This window comes from Vulpes vulpes, chromosome 4, assembly GCF_048418805.1.
Source record: "Vulpes vulpes isolate BD-2025 chromosome 4, VulVul3, whole genome shotgun sequence".
Lineage (NCBI taxonomy): Eukaryota > Metazoa > Chordata > Mammalia > Carnivora > Canidae > Vulpes > Vulpes vulpes.
The window spans coordinates 95,353,987-95,378,845 of NC_132783.1; the positions used below are offsets into that span (position 1 = coordinate 95,353,987).

At 54.0% G+C, this 24,859-nt stretch overlaps 1 protein-coding gene and 1 long non-coding RNA gene across 5 annotated transcripts in view; one reads left to right on the forward strand and one right to left on the reverse strand.

The window, feature by feature from the left end:
* The window catches only part of UNC5A (unc-5 netrin receptor A), a 61,812-nt gene extending 45,532 nt beyond the window's left edge, over nucleotides 1–16,280 (reverse strand). For 3 of the 4 annotated variants that reach the window (XM_026006598.2, XM_026006581.2, XM_026006589.2), the window contains exon 1: nucleotides 15,967–16,279. In XM_026006598.2, coding sequence (XP_025862383.1) covers nucleotides 15,967–16,036 — 70 coding nt within the window. In that variant the 5' untranslated portion in view covers nucleotides 16,037–16,279. Of the gene's footprint in view, nucleotides 1–15,966 lie in introns of all 4 variants that reach the window. The other variant, XM_026006574.2, reaches the window with a different exon arrangement.
* Nucleotides 16,281–17,241: 961 nt separating this feature from the next.
* Nucleotides 17,242–24,430, forward strand: LOC140598637 (uncharacterized). Its single transcript, XR_012001165.1, has 3 exons — nucleotides 17,242–17,416; nucleotides 20,215–20,513; nucleotides 20,942–24,430. It is a non-coding gene; the product is annotated as an uncharacterized lncRNA (long non-coding RNA).
* The last annotated feature ends 429 nt before the right edge of the window (nucleotides 24,431–24,859 follow it).

Consider the following 24,859-nt stretch of genomic DNA (forward strand, 5'->3'; position numbering starts at 1 on the left):
GAGCAAGCAGGCGATGAGACCGGAGAATAGCGCTGAAGTGGCCTGTCCTACCTTCCCTTCCCACCCTCCTAGCTCCCTGCCCTCTCCCCACCCCTGCCTAACGATCAGCTCCAGGACAGTCCAGGCCTGGGTCATTCTGGATCACAGGCTCCATTTCATGACAAGGCAGCGGAGCGCTTCTGTCCCAGGGCTCACACTGGGACCCAGGCCTCCTGACCCCTAGGCCATGGCAGCATCTAGCCACCCCAGACCTGGGCTCTCTTGTGCCACACTCCTAGCCATCTTCCTGACCCCTGTTGGCCTCATCAGATCTGCTTCAGCAATTTTGTGCCTTTCTGGTAGACAAGGGGGCACACAGCATGAATGAACACAGAACTGTCATTATGCTTTCTCTTCATCTAATTCCACACGTCCCTGTGCCCAGACCACAGCAGACCCCTTAGTAACCAGGTTCATTCCCACCCAAGGCCACTGCACCCACGGCTGGCCCTGGCTGTCATTCAGATATCAGCTCATATGTCACCTCCTCCGAGACATCTGACTATCCAGTCTAACCAGCACCTGACATGCCTGTGTGAGCTCACCCATGGTCAATGTGGCCTCTCTGCCTGCCTTCCAACTCCTGAAGAACATTCCTCATTATCTGAATTTGCTCATTTATGGTCATCTCCTCCCACTAGAATGTGAGTTCCTCGAGGCAGAGACAGTTCCTGCCTTGCTCACTGCGTATTTATGGTGCAGAACACCTGGCCTGGCACACAGGAGGTGTTCCATCCATGTTCACCTAGTGACTGTTGCGCCCCCACCTTCACCTTGCCCTGTCCCCCAGTCCACCTCTCCATTTCCCTCCAAAGCTCACTGGGGCCCTGGGCCTTCTGCCCCACTCCTTTCCACAGATGGCACGCAGAGGGCCCGGGGCTGCCACCTGGCTCTGCAATATGACTCTGGGCGGTCACTTCACCTGAGTCCACCTGCAGGGAGCTTCTGTGAAAGTGCTTTGCAAACACCTCTCTGCAACCAAGCTGGCCCTGCCCGGCTCCCTTTGCTCAGGTGTCTCCTCTGAAGAGTCCACCAGAACCTGAGCCTTTTCTGGTTCTAATTCCAGGCACCCCAACGCTACAATTTCTGAGTGTCCTCTGAGTCCTGGCATCCTGCCTTCCCCCAGACACCAGAGAAGTAACGCTGGTTCTGTGCTTTCAGGCAGAGGACCCAGGAAGCTCCAGGCCTCACCTGCATGCCCCTTCCCCACCCGCAGCCTTCCTTGCAGCTGCCTCCCAGCCCTGCTCCAAAGTTGAAACTCTCCTGGCTTCCTCAGAAACTCCTCCCAAATTTTCCTTTCCTATGCCAATGGCAGCGGTCCCCAATCCCTCCTTAGGATGGGATCTGAGCTCAGGGTGCCCATGGCTGGCTCCTTGTGAACAGGCCTTTCACCTCCACTTCCCCCCCCCTCAGTGCATCTCAAAGTGCCAGTCCTGCCTTGCCAGGGGTCTGTGAGACATCCCCACCTGATCTGCTGTGGCCTTGAAGGAAACAGGTGAAATGCAAGGCCCCAGCCACAGGCTCTTCAAGCTGGAAGGGAGGGAAGGGGAAGGAACGTGCCCACGAAGGCCCTCAATCCTGCCAAATGCCGAGATTGTGTATGGGGTGGAGAATGCAGCCTTGCGTGCCAAGGGGGCAGCCTGGTCCCCGCTGCTGCCCACCCAGGAAAATGGGTTTGGTCCCATCCATCGGATTTTTCCTGGGAAGCCAGAAATATGGATTTGTGTGTGTGTGAATTCTCTATATTTTAGAATGTCGTATCTGCCGCCTGGTGGTTGAGTGCCCTGCATATTGCCACCTTTGGGTGGGTGCCTTGCCAACAGCATCATGTTTTTCTCCTGTGCCAGGCCCTTTTCAGGTACCAATATCCAACCTGCACTGGCATAAGCCTAAAACAGGAAGTTCTTGGCTCACGGGCCAGAAAGGCTGTTGGACAGCTTATGGGACTGATACAGAGACCCGAGCCTCCAGGGCCTCGGGGCCACCAGGACAACCTTCCCTTTCACCTTCTGATTTCCCTATATATTAGCCTCACTCCCCTCGAGGGGCAGACTCTCTCTGCACAATGGGGAAGCAGCTGTCACTGGCCTAGCACCCCCACCTGCATCCTCACAGCTGCCAATCCCAGAGGTAGAGAAGGCAACCTCTCCACCTTCAAGTGGGACAAGCCATGAGAAGAATCCTGGCCGGTCATGCTGCCCCTCGGAACCAATCACAGCACCCAGGACTTTGCCCGGGACTGGCAGTCCCAATAGGACGGCATGGCGATGGGGAGGAGGTCAGCTAAGGAAGGGCACAGGTGCCGTGCCTGTGAGAAATGTGTTTAATACTCAAAAGTACAGGCACCAGAGAGGCTACAACATCTCATGAGATGGGGTCAACCTGCCAGAAAGCCCAGTTCCCAAAGGGCAAGAAACTTCTCAAGGACAATGAGTAAGGGTGGGGCTGAGAGTAGAGTCCAAGTCAGCTCTGGAGCTCCAGTCTTTGCCCTTCACCACAGAGCCTTACCGAGGCCACCTGCCTCCCATCCCTGGTCTCCTTGGGAGGCCTCAATAGTGCCGGTTTCAACATCAACCCCACCCCCACCCCCTGCAACCCCATAGGGAGCTCACTGCCTGCTAAGACTACCTGTGTCACCACCTGTTAGGAAGGTCTTTCTCAGCCTCTTGCATCTTCCCTCTGCTGGTCCCAACCCTACCTTCTGGGGCTACAAAGAATAAAGCAAATCCATTTTCCCCTCCTGCCCTCAGTGCCTTAAATTAACTAGCACAACCCCATCAGCACCCACACCTCTGAGGACTTCTCCCTTAGGACATGACTTTAAGTCTGTTGCTTGGGACACCCGGATGGCTCGATGGTTGAGCATCTGCCTTCGGCTCAGGGCATGATCCCGGGGTCAGGGATCAAGTCCCACATCAGACTCCTCACATGGAGCCTGCTTCTCCCTCTGCCTGTGTCTCTGCCTCTCTTTCTCTCTGTCATGAATAAATAAATAAAATCTTAAAAAAAAAAAAAAAGTCTGTTGCTTACTCGCTGGCCAGAGGCAGTTTCTGTTGCTTATGGCCAGAGTGCCCAGACTGATGGCCATGCTCTGGATAGGGCCTGGCACGTAGAGTTCCCGCTTGGAGGCCACAGTACTGTGGAGCCTTCTTGCTCTTTTGGCTTCTCTCCCATCCATTACACAGCTCCCAGTCCATTTTCTCTTTCTGACATCACTTCCCCTGGCTCAAAAGCTCCTGAATCACGTTTGCCTCTTTCCTGGCCCTTGCACCCCACATGTAACAGCCAGAGGCTTCTCCTTTCAAAATGGCTCCCACATCTGTCTCTTTTACTCCATCCCTGCTGCTTGCTCCTGGGAAGGGGGACCTCATCATTTCTTGCCCGGATGACCACCGCAGCCTCCTGACTGGTCTCCTTGCCTCCAGCCTCTCCCTGCTCCCATCTATCCTCCATACGCTGCCAGATTAATCTTCCTTAAACACCACTCACCTCCTGTCACCCCCGAGCTCAACAATGTAGCCAGCCTATTGCTTGCTGGTCCCCCACAGGCACTGTCTGCTCCAGCTGGGCTCCCGTGTACACATACTGGCACCGGGGAATGCCTGTGTCCTCCCCCATTCCTTTACTGTCTGGCCCAATCCCACCACATGCCAAGGTCCCAAGTGAAGTCCCTTCCTTCTGGCCTCAGGGCCCCTGGAACTCAGGGGCAGAAGATGGGGGGAGCCAGGAACAAGCCCTGCAGCCACAGTCCATCCAGTCTGCAGGCCAGCAGTAGGTTACCCCTGTCAGGCCCATCTAGGCTCTCAAATGTCACTGTGGCCTGTCACCTCTCTGCTCTGCTCATCCTTAGGCCTCCAGGCCATCAGGAGTCATACCTGTCCAAGTCACTGGGGGATGAGTCATCCTTCACTGCGGCAACCTTCCTTCTCAAACCCTTCCCCAAAAGCTTGTACCCCAGAATAGGCACCTTCCCACGATTCTAGACCTGTGGGGTCTTGCGCCTGAGGCTCTCTGCCAGGACTGGCAACCAAGGACCTGGTGCTCCACTCCCCCCACATTCAGGGGTGTGGTCATAGAGGGAGGCCCAAAGTGGGCCTGCGTACTGCCCTCCACATAGGACAGGCTGCAACCCCCACCTACGGAGCACTCACTGAGGGCCTGGCTTGGGGCTACATTGTTCCACGAATACCTCATTTACTCTTTGCAGCCTTATGAGGCAGGAACCTTTCATTATGTATATTTTCTGGATGAGGAAACTCAGGCACAGAGAGCTGAAGAAGTCACCTACCTAAGGTCACCCAGTTTAAGATTCAAGGCCACACCGTCACTTGCAAAACCCTAGCTCTTTTAGCACTAGAGCCTCAGTGACCCTCATGCTCAGCCACCAAAGAGCCAGCCTGGTGTCCGGTAGGAGCAGCCCCTCGAAGCCTGGGGAGATCAATGGGTCCTACAGGCAGAGGCCCAAAGAGCCTATGTCACTCCCTTCCTTGGGGTGACCAGGGAATAGCAGTGCACTAGAGCCAGTTCACCTTTGCTAAAGAGAGCACATCATTGGGGCGCCTGGATGGCTCAATCAGTGAAGCGTTCAACTCTTGATTTTGGCTCAAGTCATGATCTCAGGTTCTTGGGATCCAGCCCCAAGTCAGGCTCCCCACTCAGTGGGGAGTCTGCTTCTCTCCTTCTCCCTGTCTGCTCCTCCCCTGCTCACGAGCACACACATGCTCTCTCTCTAAAATAAATAAATCTAAAAAAAGAGAGAGAGAGAGAGCCATCATTAAAATTTCTAGAATTTTGCAAGCTAGTTGACATCACATTGATATCTTAAAATAGGCCATAGTGGGAGTATTTACACCCTGGAAATTGGCAAATCAGCCCCCACCCCCACCCCGCCAGCTATCCCAGAGTGCCAAGTGTTAAACATTTAGCAGCATATAACTGTTGGGGAGGGAATGCTGACCATCCTCAGAATGGCATCCTGGCCTTTGGGTGGTGGGCTTCAGGAGATTCACACCAAGACAGGCCCCCCAGTCGAGCCCAGGGATCTCAAAGGAAAGGGGTCTTGAGAGGAATGGGTCTCAAAAATGGACCTCTGGCTGTGTGATCCCAAAGGATCTGGAGAAAGAAGGTCTCTAGAACAGTGTCAGGGAAGCTCTGAGACATCTGGTAGGCTCAGATTCTGATCACACATGACCAACATGGAAAGATGGCCCTGATCCAAGTATAAAACCACTACCAAGAGCCATGGAGTGGAGAGGCATGCAGGGAAGGCTGAGCTCAGATCCAGCTGAGGCTTGTGGGAAATGCCAAAGTCACCTGGTACAAGAAGAAGAGCATGAAAGGGCAGGCCTGCTGACTGGGGTGTTCAGCGAAGCCGGCCTTCCCACCAACCCCCCCATCCCACCCATTTTGCAGCTGAGGACACTGAAGTGGAGGAACAAACTCTAGTAAGAAGGCACTGAAGATCAGGGCACTTGGGTGGTTCAGTGGTTGAATGTCTGCCTTTGGCTCAGGATTGAGTCCCACATCAGGCTCCCTGCGGGGAAGCCTCTTCTCCCTCTGCCTGTGTGTATGCCTCTCTGTTTCTCTCATGAATAAAGTCTTAAAAAAAAAAAAAAAAAAAAGGCAAGCAAGCAAGCAAGCACTGAAATCAAGAGAAGGCACGATCAGAGAGGCCGAGTGGTTGTTGTGAATGAGTGTGGGTCTTTTGGGCCAGACAGAACCCACCCCAGGTGCCGGTAGGGGGACCTCGTGCTGACCTCTGAGGAAGTGGGAGTGGGAGCGGTTATGGGGAAGGAGATGCATGAGCTCCAGTTTAGAGGAGACAAGTTGGTTTTGGTGAATGCATCAGGGTTCTTTAAGTGCAAGCAATAAAATTGATTCTCACAAATTTAAGCGAAAAAGGGAAAGTACTGGCGAGAAATTGGGTTGTTGAGAGAAGGGACAAGAGGCTTAAAAAGCAGGCCATGAAGTGAGAAAGGAAACAGGCTAGGGAAATGACTCACATTCTCATTGGGCCCTGCTGTTGAGATTGGCCTCCCCTCCCAAATCCCCATTAAGGCTGTATACAAAAAGGGAGAGATCATAGGGTCCTAATGGGACCAGGAATGGAAGCCGGACAATCAAAAGCCAACAAATGTCCACTGAAGGGGCCACAGCCTGGTGACCCAATGCAAACCCCAGGCATGATTCCAGTGGAGCTTCTCTGTCAGCTACAGATGACCCTGGAAAGTAGGGACACACAGAGACATTCTGCGACTCCCACAGACCCTTCCCTCCAGATCAGCTTCTCTCATTATAGAGTTACTGTTCTGGTAGATCAGGGCCAGACTGGAAACAGTGTGTCTGGATTTCAGCCTGATAAAATATCTCAGGATCTGCAAATGGAGATACATGAACTAGATAACAGCACATTTAAGGAAATGCAAAACCTGTTGAATGGCCCACATTGTTTTCTAACACCCCTGATTAAATAGCTAAGGTGGATCCAAACTCAGGTCTTTACCTTTGAGCCTTAAGCTGTGTCCTTGGTGCTCTTCAGCATTCTTATTAAATACTTGGGTAACCTATATTGATGGCACACTGGCTAAATCTGAGACCAACGTGCCCCTCTCCTCAGTGGACAAGCTGGACAGTGGCATAGGTGGCTTGGGCCCAAGCTAAACTGCATAACTACAACCGCTGGTAGTGGGGACGGGCTCACATGGCATAGCACCTGAGTAGGCCGAGTGAGGAAGGAGCAGGACATTTGTTGGATGGCTGAGGGAAGCCATGCTCTCTCCTTCCTCCTGGACTGGGCCTGCAAGAATGTAGCCCTGGCAAGTTGTGGCAGCCACCTTGGGACTGTGAAGAGAGAGGCTGTCGGAGAATGGTGCCAACACCCAAAGAGCAGAGGTGAGGCATGGATCCAGGTCACATGGGTCTTCCTGGATCCAACCATGCCTGAAGCTAGCCTACTCAGAGTCTGTGGGACCCAGGAAATCTAACAAAAATCCCCTACCCCTGGACAAGCAGAGCAGGACTAACTCCATTTTGTGCTACACCTGCCATCTCATGTAAAACCCCCCACATGACCTGCCTATTGTTTAAGGCACTCCCTCACCCTAGTTTAGATATTAAGCACATCCTTACCAGAAACCAGCACACATAGGAATGCGGGACCTCTGACCTTTAACCGCCAAGGAATGAAAACCCCTCTTTTGCCCGCCAAACCTGCGCGCCAATTCTAACTAGAATAATAGGCTAGTTCAAATGGTCACTATAGGGTGACTGTGCACCTTTCTACGTATGTTACAATCTCATTGGCCACGGACCCCTATAACACTACTATGCTTCTTAGTCTCGGGGTCCAAGTCCCTGCTCTGCTGCATCGGGTATACTTGGGCCCAGGCTCAAGCTTGTGATTAAACCCTCGTGTGATTACATCGGTGTCGGCTCCTCAGTGGTTTCTCGGATTTGCAATCTTGGGCACAAAAAGTGTTTCAGTTACATGTGCCAATAAATCCCCTTTTTTCGCTTAAGTCACTTTGGATGGGGTTTCCCAATATTTGCAACAGATACATTTAGTATCCTGTGCTAGTTCATGCCAGGGCATTGTATTACAGTGGGAGGAGCTGAGGCTGACATCCAGAGGCGGGTAACAAGAGAAGGGGCTTGGAACCATGCTACATGAGGAACAGCTGAGAGGACTGGAGGTGCCTGGCCTGGAAAGAGCAGATGGGGCCAGGTAGGGGCCATCTTAACTGAAAAAGGGGGAAGCCATTCAGTGTGGCCCCAGAAGGATGAGCCAGGAGCCATTTGGGGGAGCTTACTGGGAAGGATTCCTCCTCATTCTCAGAAAGTGGCTTTGAGTGGTCCCAGCCACCTGAAGATGCAAGGTCTGGGGCAAGTTTGAAAGCCAACACCCAGGGGTTTTTATATTCAAAATTCTGTGGTCTGGACAGCCTTGCCTAAGTGGGGTCAGGAGGCAGGATACAGAGGGGACAATGAGCTTGGAGAGATGATGGGATTAGCCCAAGAGAACACAGAGAATCAAGGTCCTCTGACTTTCTTCCATAGTCTTTCATGTCCATGAGGGCACCTGACAGTAAATGCCAGTGTTCTGCTACCCATGGTGTTGGGGGCGGGCGGGTGGGTGGGTAAGGGGGTCAGGCTAAGCAGTAACAAGGTTCCAGCCTTGCTACATCTCCGAGCCTCAGCGTCCTCATCTAATAAACGGGACTAACTTCACCTATCTTGTGGGTTGTCCTGAGGTTCTGATCAGATGATGCAGGCAGAGCCCAGCATGGGCCATGATTACGACCATCACTAAGTTAATTAAGAATAAACAGTGTAGCAGTCTATAGCCGCTGAAGGCTCCTCCTCGCCCCGCGCCAGGCTTCTCTCCTCCCAGAAGTAGGATGTTCTGGACTGAAAGACCTGCCTCGGAACTCCCGGCTGCAGGAAGACGTACCCTCCCGCATCCGTAAAATGGGACCGCGGGCAGCGGCGCCCTCGAGGCCCCCGCCCCCGCCCCCCGCCCCCGGGCGGTGCTCCCGCGCGGCGCGGCGCTTTCCTCCGGGGCGGGCCGCCGAGCTGGGAGGGACGCCCGCTCCCCGGCAGCCGGGCGCTCAGCCTCAGCCGGGGACTTGTCAACAGGCTCCGAACAAAGAGCCGCTAATCCTGCGGGCGGCGGCGGGCGGCGGGATCCCGCCCCTGCCCCGGCCCTGCCCCGCGCCGCGCCGCCTCCACGGGGCCCCGGCGGGCGAGCCGGCTCACCGCCAACCCCCGGGCTGGGGCTCCCACTGGCTCGGCGCTAGGGCCCCGCGGGGCTAACGTGCCCGGGGCCCGCGGCCCGCCTCTAGCTGGGGCCCCCGCCGCGGCAAGCTGCCCGCAGGCTACCCCAACAACCCGGCCACCGAGTGAGGAGGCGTTTTGGAAGCAGGGCAGGCTCTCCTCGCGGGGACGCTAAGGAGCACCCCTACCTGCCCCTGCCCGCTCCTGGCTCCTGGCATCCTTTTTTCGGGGAGCAGAGAGAGGGTTGGAAAAGATGCGGAGGAGGGGCACAGCAGCCCCTCAACTCCATCTGTTCTCTGCCTCAGGAGGGGGAGGGTCTCCCTCCAGGTGTCCTCCCTGCGGACTCTCTGCTGGACGTTCTGGGGTGGGGCAGTGGGCGGGTGGGGTCCCACCTGCCCTCCAGGCTGGGCGGGGGAGTACAGGTCAGAGATGGGATCCAGGGTCAGAGATCCCTACCCAAGGGCCCTGCACTTGTAGCTCGGCTTGTAGCCTGGCTGTGACTGACTCCCCTCCCCAAATCTCAGCCACATATTTGCCTGGAGCTCAAGGTGACCCTGAGCCTCCCAGATGGACAGAGCTCTGACACCCAGGTGTGGGGAGGGTCCTAGCTCTGGGGGACTCACCCATGGGGCACTGGCCCTTGGTGCTCTCTTCAGGAGCTCCTCCCCCATCTAAGTGGGACCTAAAACCTGCCCCTTTGTGGCCTGCCCTGGGGGTAAGCAGCTGCCACTCAGGCCTCTCCAGATTTCCGAGTCTCTCCCTCTTCCCCATCTCAAACAGGGCTGGGATGGGCTTGTCTACAACTACACCTGGAGACAGGAAGGAGGGGGTGGGGGTGGGGCAAAAGAGAAAACACACGGGCCAAAACGCAAGCTTTCCCTCAGGCTCCGCCCTCCCACCTGGGCCCCCAGCTGCACCCTCTTCTGCAAAGATGGTACCAAGGACTCCGCCCAAGTGAGGACAAAACAGTGCCCTCTGCCATATCCATCATGGTCAATTGCTCACATTTATTGAGTGCCTACTGTGTGCCAGGACTGTGACACACAATGACATACATTTGTCCACCTAATCCACACAACAACCCTGTGCACCAGGTCCTTTTATCACTCTATTTTACAGACAAGAAAACTGAAGTACAGGGAAAAGCTTGATGGCCAGCTTGATGGCCAGATACCCAAGGGTGGGGTACAGGGAGTGCCAAGGGCACAAAGTTTAAGGAGGCTGATTCTGCACTTGCACAACTTAATTTCTGCACCCTGAGCACCTCCCTGGCCTCACCCTAGTCCAAGTCCTGGTCCGAACCCAGACTCTGGAACTTGCTGGCTCAACCATTCCATCACATCCTCAACGTGCCTAGGGTTCTGGCTCCGAAGGGCCAAACACTGCTGTGCCATCTGACATCAGTGCCTAGGAAGAGGGTAGGCCTCAGGCACTGGCACACTGATCTTCTGGGGGTCCTAAGAAGACCTGGTTTTGCCATTGTGAGTGTTTACCAGCTAAAGCAGGGCCTTATTTCCTGACTCAGGTGCTGGAACTCACAATTCCCTCTGCTTCACAGCCACCTTCAGCCCTGCCACAGCAGCCACCTGGCTCCAAGCAATGCAAGCAGCTACCGCTGGGGTGGTTGGGGGCTTCGGTGGGTGCTGGTCAGGTGTAAGTGGTTCCTGGGGGGAACCTGCTGCTGAGTGCACAGTTCACTCCAGGCTCCCAAGGCACCTCCCTGAGCACTAGCCTCTGCTCCAATAGAGTCATCAAGTCCAATGCTTAGTCTACAAAGAGGCAGATAGCCCAGAGAGGTTAAGTGTCTTGTCCAAGATCACAAAGCAATCAAATGACAGAGCTGGGACTAGAATTTAATCCCATCCAGGGCCCCCACTGCTTTTGCTGCCATGTTCTGACATCAGAGCTGATCATCAGCACATGGTTCCAGGACAAGCTGAACCCAAATCATCATTTTCATAGAACCCCAAACAGAGTTCTTCACACACTAGAGGATTTGGTGTCTGAGTCAGCCCCAAGTCTCTGCAGGGGTGATATGTGTACAGATTGGAAGGGCAAAGAAAGGGGCGGGTGGGGGGGCAGTTACTTCTTCCAAATAAAAGCATGACTCCTTTCTGGGACTCCTGCCTGGGGCTGGAGCAGCAACAAATGCTTTTCTCTCTTATCTCTGGGCTTGGGCCCCAATCACCTCAAGACTAGCTCTGTCCTAACTCATGCCTACAATGCCAGGGAAAATGGAAGAAAGAGATAAACAGCCATAGCTGTCTGCTCCATGTTGAACTCCATCCTGAGGCACTCTATTTTACCCATCATCTCATTACTATGACCTCAGGAAACAGAAACAACCCCATTAAAGATGTGGGAATGGGCTGGGAAATAAAAGTTACCTAAGGTCAGGTGGCTTAGACTGAAACCCAGGCACATTTGTCTTCAAAGCCCCTGCCCTTTCTACACTACCTGACAGGAAGAGGAGGTTAAGGCTCTCCAGAAGACAGGAGGACCTGTCAATGCCATTCCTGTGGGAGCAGACAAGAGGAGTGAAGGGAAATTGGTCACAGGAAGCTGAGTTGCCATTTGGGTGATGATGGCTGGGGCTCAGCTAGACTAGACTTTCCTGGTGCTTGGCCTCAGGAGCCAAAAGTCCCAATAGGTTCTGCGCAGAGCAGCCCGAGTCTTGGTTTCAAATCCATTCCTGAGGATAGGGATGGGGCCCAAGAAAGAGGCTACTGGGACAGAATGTCAGGGACAGGATGGGCAATCATGGCTCCGTGCCGCTCAACCCCACCTTCCAAGGGCTTGAGTCTACAGGGCTGGGGCCCAGAATAACATTATTTGCATGAGAAGACCCTCATCTGGGAACATTTATGCCTGGGACGGGTGGGAATGAGCAGGGAGGTTCCTGCTCAGTAGACCTGGGCACACAACCTGTATGAAGAACCCACAAAAAAAAAAAAAAAAAAAAGAACCCACAAACATGTATGATCACGTGAGTTGGTTTGCCATCTGTGTGAGGGCCCAAGGCACAGCCAGCCCATAGTGGGGTTTTAACTTGCTCATTCCTACCTTGGACAGGAGCCATTTCCAGCCTCCCCAGAGTGAAGCAGTCTGTATTCAGGGACAGGGATGGGGACGGCTGCCAAGGGGAGCAGAGTCAACTTCTCTGCCCTCCCTAGCTGTAGCAGCTCTCCCTACCACGCCATAGAGCCCAAACACAAGTGGAGGGAAAAAAGAGGAAAAAAATGAGCTTGACTTGACTGATCATGACCTGGAGCACATTAGGGACCAAGAACAGAGTCACAGTGCTGCAGACAGAGGCAATACTCATAGGAAGCACTGGCACAAGCGAATAGGTAGGCATCTCAGGCCAGAAGCCTCTGGCAGTTGCCCAGGCCCCATATGCCTCTCCAGGGCTGAGGAATCTGTCCTGTAGGCCACTCAAAGCTCATATGCCATGGTCCCTACATGGGCCCTGGGAGGAGTTGGGGAGGCCTCTTGGAGGGAGCAGGATTGAAGCTGGGAGCTGAGATAAGCACAACAGTTGAGACTGGCAGCAGCGGGGGGCTTGGCCTAGGTCTGGACACAGCAGGTGTTGGCTACAGGGTGGGGAGTGTGGCTGGCAGGGCCGGGGGCACCAGTGTCTGCAAGGCAAGGGAGCTATGGTGCAGAAGCCAGAGCTCATCTGGGGGTGTGGATGCCCAGCCCACCAGCAGTTAAAGCCAAGTCCCAGTGGAACAGCCTACTCGTGCGTGGTTATGCAGGTGTTTCCCTACGTGTCCCCAGGCTCAGGGTTGGACTCTACCTTTAGGCACCGGGGAGCCACAGGCTTTCTAGGGAGGTTCCAGCCAGGATACCAGGGACATTAATCAAAGCAGAGGAACCCCAGAGAGAGGATAAGTGGGGGTGGCCACTGCACTGGTCCAGGTGGGAAAGGTGAGGGAGAAAGGGGCTGGGGGGCAGGAGTGGTAACAAAGGAAGACAGGGACATGAGCAATGTCACAAGTAGCACAGAGCTGGAGGATTCGGTGACAGATTAGACATGAAGCGTGAAGGAGAAGAGAGAGCCTGGGAGAGACTGCAGGTTTCCAGCCCCAGGCTGGAGGACTAGGGGGAGGGGGCAGGCGAGGAAGGGTGGCAGGAGAGGGCTGGCTTGGATAGAGCAGACTCAGGTGTACATGCATATGGACACATGTGCTCCCCGGCAGCAGCCAAACCCAACACTGTGGCCTCTGTGTGGAGAAGGGGTCCCCCCACCCCCACCCCAGGCTGGAGGCTGTTCCTGCCTTTGAGACTATGTGGTTTGACCCTGCATTTCTGGGGACCAGGGAGCACCAGGCAGGACGAAGGTATGTAACACAGGAGAGACTCCTGGCCCCTGGCTGAGGCCAAAGTTGACTGCTTGAAGGAACCTGCCAGTGGCTCGTAGTTGGGGGTTTGCTACCTGGATCAATGCCAGTCCTCAGCTCCACCCCAACACGGAGAAGGGGGCACAGGCGGGCCAGAGGAGCAGCCCTCTCCTGGGGATACCTGGGGGGCCCTGAAGTAGAGCCCACCCCATCCCCAAGGCAAAATGAGAGTGGGCTATCTCTTAGCCCTAGAGAATTAAGACACCCTCCCCCTAACCAGCTGCCCTAGTCTGGGGGTGAGGGGTGGACAGGGGGGTCCAGGCCCAGCTCTGAGGATGGGGGAGGGCCCTGAGGAAGAGACCACCAGGGCAGATTGCTAGGGTCAGGATGGATAATACCAAAGCTCAGTGCCCCTTAGCACCACCTTCCAGAAAAGCCAGCTCCTCATGGGCCCCTCCCCCCAGGAGTGCAGAGATCTGTGTGACAGGGCAACCAACAGGTGTGAGTGGCTCACCAGAGTGGGGAGACAGGGGTGTGACAGGTGAGAGTGGGGTCCCTGTGTGCAGGGACCCACAGGGGGTGAGTGTGCTAAAGGGACATGTTTTTGTGTGAGGCGCTGACAGAGGGTGGGCTCTTGGCCTGGGGAGCAGGACACGGCAATCCCACTGCCCCTGGAGCCCCTTGCCACCCAACTGGCCGTCCCTCCCTCAGCCACTCACACACATATTTTTCACTGGCTGCTGTTGCCGAGGAGATGATGGGTGGTGTGGGATGAGGTGTAGGAGAAGCTGGGGTCATCTCAGGGCCAGGCTGCCTGGGCATGTGTGCCCAGAGCCTCTGGCAAACAGCAGTAAGGGGCCCCAGATAAGAAGAATGGCCCCTGCCTGTCCTTCAAAGGCTCCTCCCACAGGCCTGGGAGCTGATGCCCAGAGGCAGCCTCTGCTCCAGGGTAGCCCTGCGGCACTGGTGCCCACCTGCCAGCTCCCTGGGCAACCTTGGACCAGACCCCAACAGGTGCCCCACCAGCCAGGGAGGCAGTTCCCCTACTTTATGACCTTCCAAGGAATCCATGTAACACCCCCCAGGCTGTGGCACCCAGACTCACCAGTACCCATCACTCCCTTATCCACACATGCTCACCTGTGCAACTGCTCACAACCGACACACACGTGCCGCAGGCCGGCTGTCACACAAGCTCATCTGGCCACACACATACCGATGCTGCACACACTGCCAGCCCCCATCGCAGCCAGGGCACACATGCCAACCCACAGCCCTCACACGTGCTCAATGTGGGCAACATGCAGATATGACCATACAGCCGATTCAGTAAACATTGCCTGGGTACCTACTTGGTATCTGGCAACACCTCTCCTGTGTGAGGAGCATGAACACCCCCAGCTCACCATGATCAGCTCTCCAACCCTACATCCCCTGAAGGTTGCACACACAACCCTAACATGGCTATGTGTGCAATGTGAACACACACCCAGCAGCAGTGCAGCCTCCCAGCTCAGTCAGGATTAAAAAGGGAGGTTATGGGGCAGAAGGGCTTGTTAAAGTGAGGGTTTGGGGAGGACGATGGGATGTTGGAAAACAGGGTAGGGTAGAGGGAGGACTGAGGGGGCAGAGTGAGGAGGGCAGCTAGGCAGAATGGGTGCAGGATGCGCTACGCAGAGACCCTTTAAAGAAACAGCCATCAGCCTCAATCATCAGGCTGGTCTCAGCTCTCACTCATAGATCTCCAATCAGTCTGGCTTTGCATCTCAGGAACCCCAACGCTCCCTTCTGACCTCTAGGATTAACAATGGCCTGGCCATGCTGGGAGGCATCCCCCAGGTTCTCTGGGTAGCAAGAATCAAGAATTGTTGAGGTGAACCCCATGCCCCCTTAATCACACAAACGACCCCCCATCCCAATACAAACATAAGCTCAGCTCTGTTAAGTGAATGGATGCAGCCAGGAGAGATCAGGACGCCCTAACAACTCAGCCTAGGTGTAAGCTCAGGGAGAGCAGACAAAGGATGCAGGGGAACTCCCCCCACCCCAAGGGAGGTGGGCTGAGAGCCTAGTTACCAAGCAGGTTAGGGTGGCCAACGGGACATGAAGGGAGGAGGAAGGGCGGTGCAATGAAAGGGAGAAGGGAAAGCAGCAGCGGTCCCACCTTACACAACTCTGGCCCCCCACGCACTAAGGAAGCTGGGAGCCACGGCCCTGGCCAGGGGCCACGGGCCCTTGATTGTGCAGCTTGCAGGGGCCGGGTCGGCTGTATGCGTCTCCACGCCTGTGTGTGCCTGTGCGAGCGTGTGGCGGGGACAGGGGAGGACACTGTGTTCTGGACGTGAGCAGAGGCCAGGTGCCCAGTGGGAATCGTGAGTAGCTGTTTGGGTCCGCTGCTACCGGTAAGAGGTGTCTTAAACCCCCTCCTCATTTTCCTGGGCACTGGAATGTGGTCAAAAGCCGCTAATCTGTGACCCTCAAAGTCAGGCTCCCCGGGCGTCGATCCAAACCCTCAATTCTGCTCTGGGGCCGGGCACCCTGCAAACTTCCCCCGCCCGGAGGCGTGGAGCGTTTACACTCCCCAGCCCCGCGCGCTGACAGCTGCTCCAGCGCTTGGCAGAACCCAGGCTTCCGGGGAAGCGCGCGGGGAAGCTAAGCAGCAGCGCGGGGCCGCCCCCGCGTCCCGCCTCGCAAAGTTTGGCCTCGGGGGGCTCAGGCCGGGTCCGGCAGAGCGGGTCAGGGACCCCCGGGGCAGCGAGCGTTCGCGCGCACAGTCCCCCGCAAACCTCCCCAGAGCGCGCGCATGACTCACCCGAGCCGTGGAGCCAGGAGGCGAGGGCTATGCCCAGGAGCGCTGGCCACAGGCCGGGCCGGACGGCCATGGCCGCGGGCGGGCGAGCGGCCCGGCCGGGCGGGGGCCCCACAGGCGGGAGGGCGGCTTTCAGCGCCTCAGCCCGGAGCCCCGGCCCGGGGCGCCGCCGGGGCCCATGCCAGCGGACTGCGCTGCCTCGGGGCGGCCGGCTGCGGGGCGCGCGCGGCGCGTGGCTCCCCTGGGCACCGGGAGCACGGCAATGCAGCCGGGGCGGAGCGCAGCGCCAGCCGCGCCGCGCACCGAGCCAGCCGCCGCGCGGAGCCCGCAGCCGGGGAGCGGGCCGGCGGGAGCCTCAAAACCCGGACTGGAGCACTGGAGCGGGGCGGCGGCAGGGCGGGGCGGGAGAGGAGGAAGGAGGGGCCGGGCCGCCCCACGCCGCGCGCGCGGGCCACCCCCAGCGCAGGGGATCCCTCCCGGCGTGGCCCGAGGCTCCCCCGGGGAGGGGGTTGGGGCGGTGGGCGGGGAGGCCTCCCACCGCCCCGCGCGGTCCCCAGGGACAGGGTCTGGAGTCCGAAACCCGGAGCGGATCGGTGCTCCGGATCCGGGCTCTCCCAGGCCTGCCAGCCTGCGCACAGGTGGCCCGGGAGGGGCCCAGGGCTGCGGCGACCCCGGCGCGGCGCCAGCCTGCAGAGAACGGCCTGGGGCAGGGGGGCCTGGGCAGGTTCGGCTGCGGTCCTCTCCTCTCCCCCACCCCGCCCCACTCCCCGCCTCCCGGCAGTGCTCAGAGGCAGTCAGCGTGCTGCGGTGCGCCACGGCCCCGCGGCGTGGACGGGAACTGCGGGAGAGCGCCCGGACCCGGGTCCTCAGGCACCGGCGCTCGGCAGGCCAGACTCGGGGCCACCCGCAGTCCCAACCGTGTAGCCTGGTGGACCCCGGTGTGACCCAAGACTTCTCTAACCCCGTGGCGCCGTTCGCATAAGGAAAACAACCCCAGGGCACAGCGCCTCAGACTGGGCGGGCGGTGTTTGCGCGCTGAGCGCGCAGGGCGCCAGAGCCGTGGGCGTGAAGGACTGAGCAGGGCTCTGCAAGCTGTGGAGACCAGGGGTAGGGGCTAGGCGCCTCCGCCTCCTAGCTCTGTGACCTTGGGCGCATCACGTTGTCTCCGGGAGCCTCCAGCAATGACCGCTGCTGGAGTCTCCAGCTCCCCACCCCCATTCCCTAATCTGGTTAAAGTAAACACAGAGTTGCCTTGAAGGAGAAAGGAAATGGCAAACGCATAAAGTATACACAGGGCGAATGGTCAGAAAAAGAGGGGGTCCTACTCTGGGTCTGAAGAGGGATGAGAAGGGTGAGGGCAGGGTCACAAACTAAACCTCCTACAGGGACCAGTTGATATAAATTGGTGCTGCACGCTGGGTGATATAATAATGGTCTACGCTTCCACAAAGAGGTAAGAGCTCTCCTATATTTCTTGAAACCACGAGGCCCTCTCTTGGTCTGTCGTTTGTTTCTCACTTTTGATAGAGAAGGGTTATGAAAAAATGTTTTGCTTTTCTTTTACCTAGTATAAGAAACATCAGCCAACGTCCAGATACAAATGAATGGACCCTGGGTGTCAGTGCCAAGGAGGCAACGGCAGCATTGGAGACTAGGCATAGGATCCCATTGCAAGGCATAGCTGGTTCTTCTCCTCCAGGTGCCAACTGGTGTCGAATTGGAGCCCAGTGTGTCCAGAGCTTCCAAATTTTCGAAAGAAGCCACTGTATGTGAAATCTTGGGGTTTAAAAATATTAACTAAAATTAATTAATTAATTAATTAATTTGTTTGTTTGTTTGTTTTTACACCTCACGTGAGCCCAGATGAAAATGTCCACAAATGTCCAACAGCCTCCAGGTTTTGAATTCTGCTTTGGTGATTGTGTGTATGTATGTATGTATGTATGTATGTATGTATGTATGTTGTGTCTATCTGGTCTACCCAACTGGAGAGAGTGTGTGTGTGTGTGTGTGTGTGTGTGTGTGTGCATGCCCAGGCTACTCCCTCTGACAGTATGCCTCACTGTGCTCCCATGGAAGAGGTGGGTAGGAGAGGTGAAACCTTAGCAGGTCCATTATTTACGGTACCTGGTACAAGAGAGATGGCTAGAAGCTGGGGTTTCTAGCCATGGGCACTGAAGAGGAGAAGGAAGTACTGGGATTGGGTCTGGGATGTAAGATGATATCATAATGGTCTGTGCTGGACTCTGCTATGTCCTTGCCTACATTTATAATTTGATCCTTGCATGCCATCTTGTTAAATAAACATCATCATAACCATTATACAGATAAGGTAACTAAGATTTAGAGAGAAGAAGTGCCTTATGCCCAGGCCAACCATACTCAATGGTTGCAGGGCTAGCTAGGGATGGTTCCAGGGGGCTTTGACTTCAATGCCCATGCTCCTTATATTTCTTCTTTCTGCAGGTTCTGCTCTGGGACTAGAATTTGGGAATATAGTTTGGGGAACAAGAAAGGAAAGGGTCTCTTCACTTCATTTGGTTCCTGTGTTTACTTTGCTGACCTTCTTTCTTCAACCAGAGTAGAATGGTCTGTGTAGTAGTCAGGATAGACTAGGTTATATCATAGTAATGAACAGTTCCCAAATCTCAGTGGCTTCAATCAACAAAGGTTTATTTCGCATTTGTTCATCAAGGACACAGGCTGACAAAACAGCCACTCTCTGAAATATCATTTGTCAGTAAAGCAGAGGAAAAGAGAGCACTAGAGGTACATCCACCAGCTGTCAATGGCTGAGCCCTGAAATGACACATCCCTTCCACTGACAATTCGTTGGCCATAGCTGACCTCATGGCACCATCCAAAAGGGCCAAGAAGTGTAATTCTCCTCCATACCAGCAGCTGAAATATGAAGAAAGCAGCATTAAGGATGACCACTGCCTCCAAACCCAGCATGATTTGGCCCCTGCCTACCTCTGTGACTCTGCTTAGGCCCTAGCCATGGTGGCTTCCTTTCTGTTTCTCTAGCAGCCAAGCTCATCCTCACCTCTGGACTTCCCCATTTGCTTTTCTTCCTGGGATACTCTGAAGATTTTCACATGGCTGGTTCCTTTTAGTCACTCAGGCCTCAGCTCAGCTGTTCCCTTCCACTCGGTACTCAGGGCATGTCAGGAAAAGGAGCAGGGATGCCCTTGCAAAGATAAAGAGTAAATGTCTCACCTGAATTCTGCTTAAGAATCCAGACTGGAGGGCTGCCAGTAAGTGCTTGTCTCAGGCTCAAAGGTAGATGGTCAGATAGGAGGGCTTCTAACATCTTTAATCTTCCTTGTTTTTGAGTCCCAGACTCAGAGGGAGGGAGAGGCCAGACCCTGGACCTTCCAACAAGTGTCTGTGGCCCCCTTGCAATATCCCAGTGACCTTGCTTGAATTTCACCTCCAACTGCTCTGCCAGCTAGGAATTTCACCTTGGAATCTGCCCCTCAATGGATTCACCTTCTGGAGCCTAATCAAACCTCTCCCCTCCATGTTTATTTCTGTTATTCAGAAGACTCTTACTCCTTTTTTTTTTAACTTCAGAAGACAAAGTCTGGGTCTGTCCTGAATTTTCTCTATTCATTCATTCATTCATTCATTCATTCATTCATGAGAGACACACATAGAGAGAGGCAGAGACACAGGCAGAGGGAGAAGCAGGCTCCATGCAGGGAGCCCGGTGTGGGATTTGATCCCGGGTCCCCAGGATCACATCCTGGGCTGAAGGCAGGTGTTAAACCGCTGAGCTACCCAGGCATCCCTGAATTTTCTCTCTTTAGATCAAATCATTCTGCTTCTGCTACTGACATAGCAATAGAGTGCTGGGGCCCTGTCCTTGCCACCCTGGCCCCCTACTCGAAGTGCTTTCTCTGAAGGCTGCTCCTCTGATGGCATCCCTTGAAAGGAATTGGCACATCTCCTGCCCACATGGTCTGATGCATTAGCAAGGTCCCAATCAGCTGCTGATGCCCACTGGATGGGGGGATCTCTGAGCCCACGGTGAGGCCATCCCTGACTTGGAGATGTGCCAGAACCTCTTGTGATGCTGGTTTATATGCACATCTTCAGGCCCTGCCCCATCCTGATTCTGATTCAGTATGTCTGGGGAAGTGTCTAGGAATCTTTTACCCCCATTCCACCCCCTACCAGCTATTTCTACTGGTGCCAGTGGTCTGAAGACTGCGATTTGAGAAACATTGCCCTATGTCTTTGCCACAGGTGCTGCCAACAACTGGATGTTCCCTATCTACCCTTGGAACACTGGCTTTCGAATTTAAGGACAGAGACTTCAATTCATCCCAATTCTATCCCATTGTATTACATCTAATCCTCTTTCCTATATGGAGCCCTCTCAGGATGTGGAAGCTGTTGGCCAGGGTACTATTTTCTTCAGCTTCTTTTTATTCCCAGATGAGATTGGGAAGCCATATATACTTTCAACCAAGTCTTAATAAACAGGTGGCTGAGGGCAGGACCAAGGAGAGCGCCTGACGGCTTTCCCCACTCCAGACTACATGGTAAGTTGCACTAGGGCAATAAGTCAATATCTCTTTCATCTCTCAGGACACCTCTAACCACAGGGTCCTTCAGCTCACACCTCACTGCTCCACCCACAAAATAAACAGAAAGACCCTGCAGAGCCCTGGATTACTGAGCCTCCAGCTTTGTCCTAATCTACCAGCCCAATAACTAAAACAAGAAATTAGTTCAGCAGGCTAGACTTGCTCTTGGTGACCACGCATTGGCTTTGATAGGCCCTGCCTTGATCCAAGCATCCATATTTGCTCACTGCTCAGCATCCAGCTTCCATCTTCTGGAAGCAGAGGCATCACCCTTCCCCACCATCAATGTATGAGATGCATGTGGGGCTACCCTACCCCAGTTCCAGAGGATAGCACATACTTCGGACCTAACCATTCAGTATCCACTGTTCTTTGAACCACAGGGATTCACTGAGGGATCGGTATATGAACCCAGGCTGCCTCTTTTCTGGGATTTTTGTTAGAACTAAGGAAATAATTTCTTTTCTTGCTGAACTTGGAGCAGAATAGAGGAGATCCTGGAACTGCCACTGTGTGAGGAGCACATGCCTTGAGACTGAAGCCTGGGCAGGAAAAGCAGAGCCTGGAGAAGAGAGAGACACTGTATATTGGTTCATCATTCAAGCGCCCTGGGTCCAGATGCTCCTGAAGCTGCCAGATATACCCCGGACTCTTCAGTTACATGAACCAATAGATTCCCCCTTTTGTTGTTTAAGCCTATTTGGGTTTCTGCTATTTGTACTTTAAAAACTGATATTGATCATCTTTTGTAAAAAAAAAAAACAAACAAACAATGTATTTACTTGAAAGAGAGTGAGAGAGAGCATGAGCAGGGGGAGAGGGAGAAGCAGACTCCTTGCTGAGCAGAGAGCCCAATGCAAGGCTTGATCCCAGGACCCTGGAACCATGACCTGAGCCGAAGACAGATGCTCAACCAACTAAGCCACCCAGGCATCCCCAGAATCACCTTTTACAAAAATCTGTTCTAGAGCCCTGCCCAAGATGGAACAAGCATTTTTTATTGCCTACTGTTTGCAAGGTTTAATGTCACTCCACTGGGGAAATTGAGTCTGTGGGTGAAGACATAGATGTAAGTTAGGGTGAAAGCCAGGTCCCAAGACAAGTGAAGAATGTGTGGGGGTTAAAAGGGCAAGAGAACTAGAAACAAGCCTCTTCAGAGGACCCTCAGCAATATCCGGACCAGTCCCTTCCTCACACAGAATCCCAACACTGAATCCAACACACACACACACACACACACACACACACACACACACACACACAGTATGCCAGCACCCACTCAGTCTGCTTCTAACTCAGATGCACTTCCCTTACCCAAATCACACACATGTGCAACTGAAAACAATCAATAAAAACACGTTTCCCCCCCAAAATACTTACATACATGTAAAAACACTTCCACATATCCCCACTTCCTTCATACACAGCCTATTGCATTCTCCATGCTGCCCTGTGCTACTGAAAACTTTGTGCCTGGACTTCCCCAGTGCTGAGCACAGGAATGGAGATTGCCTTGCCATGGCACCTCCAGAACCAAGGACAGCGCCCAACATTTCTTATGATCTCACCTTGTGCCCAACATAGGACAAAGATCCTTAACTGCTTTATCTTTTTCAATTCTCACAACTCTTTATGAAGCAGATGTTATTATCATCCACATTATATAGATACAAAAACTAAGGCACAGAGAGGGAATGTAACGTGCCTAAAGCCACTCAGCTTGTAAGAGATGGGACAGGATTTAAACCTAGATGATGCCCCAGAAAAGTTTGCTGAGTGAAAGAATGTTCAGTTTAACAAATGGTTTTATTAGAGACACATGTACATATGATGTATGTGCTATCACACACACATAGCACACATACTCAGAAACACACGCAGAGAAACATACACACCCAGGGACAACCTTTCCAGCTTCATGAGCTCCATGGCATCCTAGATTCTGAGGGGCTACATAGCCCCCGTTTCTGGTTTCCCAACTGGGCACTCTTAGACAGGCTTGGTGGTGAGACATTCCCTGCTAAGAGGCCCGTTGAAAAGGAGAGGGTGGGGAATCAACAGGAAGGGGCAGGAGGAGCTGAGGAGGAGGAAGAGGAGGAGGAGGAGGACGGGATTGGACCAAGCGGAAGCCTGGCACTGTGCCCTCTGCAGATGACCTGATGAGCATTTTGCAGAGTTAATTTCATTAGCGTCTCTGGGAGATGAACAATTAGCAAGATGCTCTGATGCCTTTAAAAGCTTAAGAGAGGGAGAAGGATGCCTTCTTGGCTTCCCCACCAAACCACAGTGCCCCTCCTTCTCACTCTTTCTCCATGCTCCCTCCATCATGTTCCCTCCACCTCTTACCCACTGTCATCCCATCTTCCCCTCTCCTGCCATCATACCTTCACATGTCATTTGTACTACTACCCCGCCCCCCCACCTCACTCCTCAGCCACCATGACTGCCCCTCCCTTCCTTTTCCAGGCTCCCATCTGCCCCTTGCCAGCCCTTTGCTGGACCACCGCCCACAGTGCATCAATTGGTCCCCTGTGCTCTGATCACTCAGACATCCAGGGCTGGGGCTGGGCACTGGTCCAGGCCTCCAAAGTGGCACAGCTATTCTTTGGCACCCACAAAGGGCAGGGCCGGGTAGGTGGTCTCTGGTTTTGATTGATTTTGCTACCAGGTCCTTGGCAACTCCCAGACAGGGTTCCAACCCTTGATAGCTTGGAACTCCCATCCCAGTTCCAAGGCTGGTCTGGTGGGCAGGGCTGAAGTAACTGTCTGCCTCCTCTCCCGGGGCTTGGCATATTGAATACCCAGGACTAGGGGAAGTTGGGGCTCCCAGAAGGGGGGCCCAGATTAGTGTGGGGGGCATCTGTAGCTCTATTGAACAGAAGGAAAATGGGACTCCAGACACCTTGGATCGGTGTTTGTTCCAGACTCCAGCTGCATGATCCTCGTCTTGGGGACACATTCCTCATTTTGCCTTACTTAAGTCTTAAGTCTGTGGGCTGAGTTCTGGCCCAGCTGCCAGCCCCCTCCAACCTCCTTTGGGGAACCCTGGGGCAGTCTGATATTGGAAGGTCTTGCTGGCTGGATCTCTTCCTTTGTGGGTTGAGATTCCAAGTTCTCTAGGGTTAGGAGGGGTCTCCAGACAGACCTCCTCTCAGACTAGATGGTCCCCGATGGTTCTAAACTCCCTTCCATTCCATTCTTAGTTCTCAGTCAGGGCATCAGAATCCCTGGGAGCTTACCCAAACCTGGATTCCCAGACTCTTTCCCCAGCCTACTACAGGATCTCTAGCCCTTGAGACTGGGAACCATGGCACACAACATCAGGGGGTCACAGACCTCTAGAGCCAGAACCTCTTGCTCTATATCATGCTTAGGTGGCAGTATGACCCCCATGGGGGTGGAAATTTTCCTTTGGGAGTGGTGGTAGGTGAAAAAAAAAGGGCTCATTCTCTATATAAAGCACAGATCTATATGTGATACATAAAGAGATATATGGTGTATCTGTAGTATACAATTCATAGAGGGTGCGAGTCAGAATAAAGTGTCTACAAAGGCTCTTTATGGGGGTTATAGTGAAAAATAGGTTGAGAGACTGATCACCACTGAAGGATCCTAAGAAACATAAGAGCATGACACATACCTCACACTCCACACCTGGACATATACACACACACCCCGGGGACCCGCTCACACACACATACATGCGCACACATAAATGCATCAAAAATCTTCTCTCACACATATGCAAATACACATGCTCCTGTCTTCACCCTCCCACACAGACATCAGGAGACTCCAATAACACTGCATTAGTGAAGAGAAGACTAGGTTAGGATTTTAATAAGCTTTCAAATAAATACATAAAAACCCTCTTACCAGAACTTCTGTGCTTCTTATTAATGTGATATCTCTGGCCTCACACTTCTTGAGAACAGAGAAGCCATGTGGTCCTCTTCATGAATGTAGGTGTGTTTCTGAGATGGTGCATGTTCTGTTCATGGCTGTGAAGGAGAATGTGTGTGGTGTGCTAAATGTGGGGTGCTGTGGATGACAGGTCAGTAAGGAGAGTGCATGTGATCCCAAGTGTCTATGGAACTTGGAGAGGAAAGAGACTGGACTAATCTGGTGGAAGGCACATGAAAGCAAGGAATCTAAACTCAGGACCAGAAGTGGAGTGGAAGAGAGAAACTTCTGGGACCTAATTAATGGAACACATAGAGAACTTGAGAAGCAACCCCGGCCTGGGAAAACAAAAACAACAAACAAAACAAACAACAACAAAAAAACTCTGGAGCGGAAGA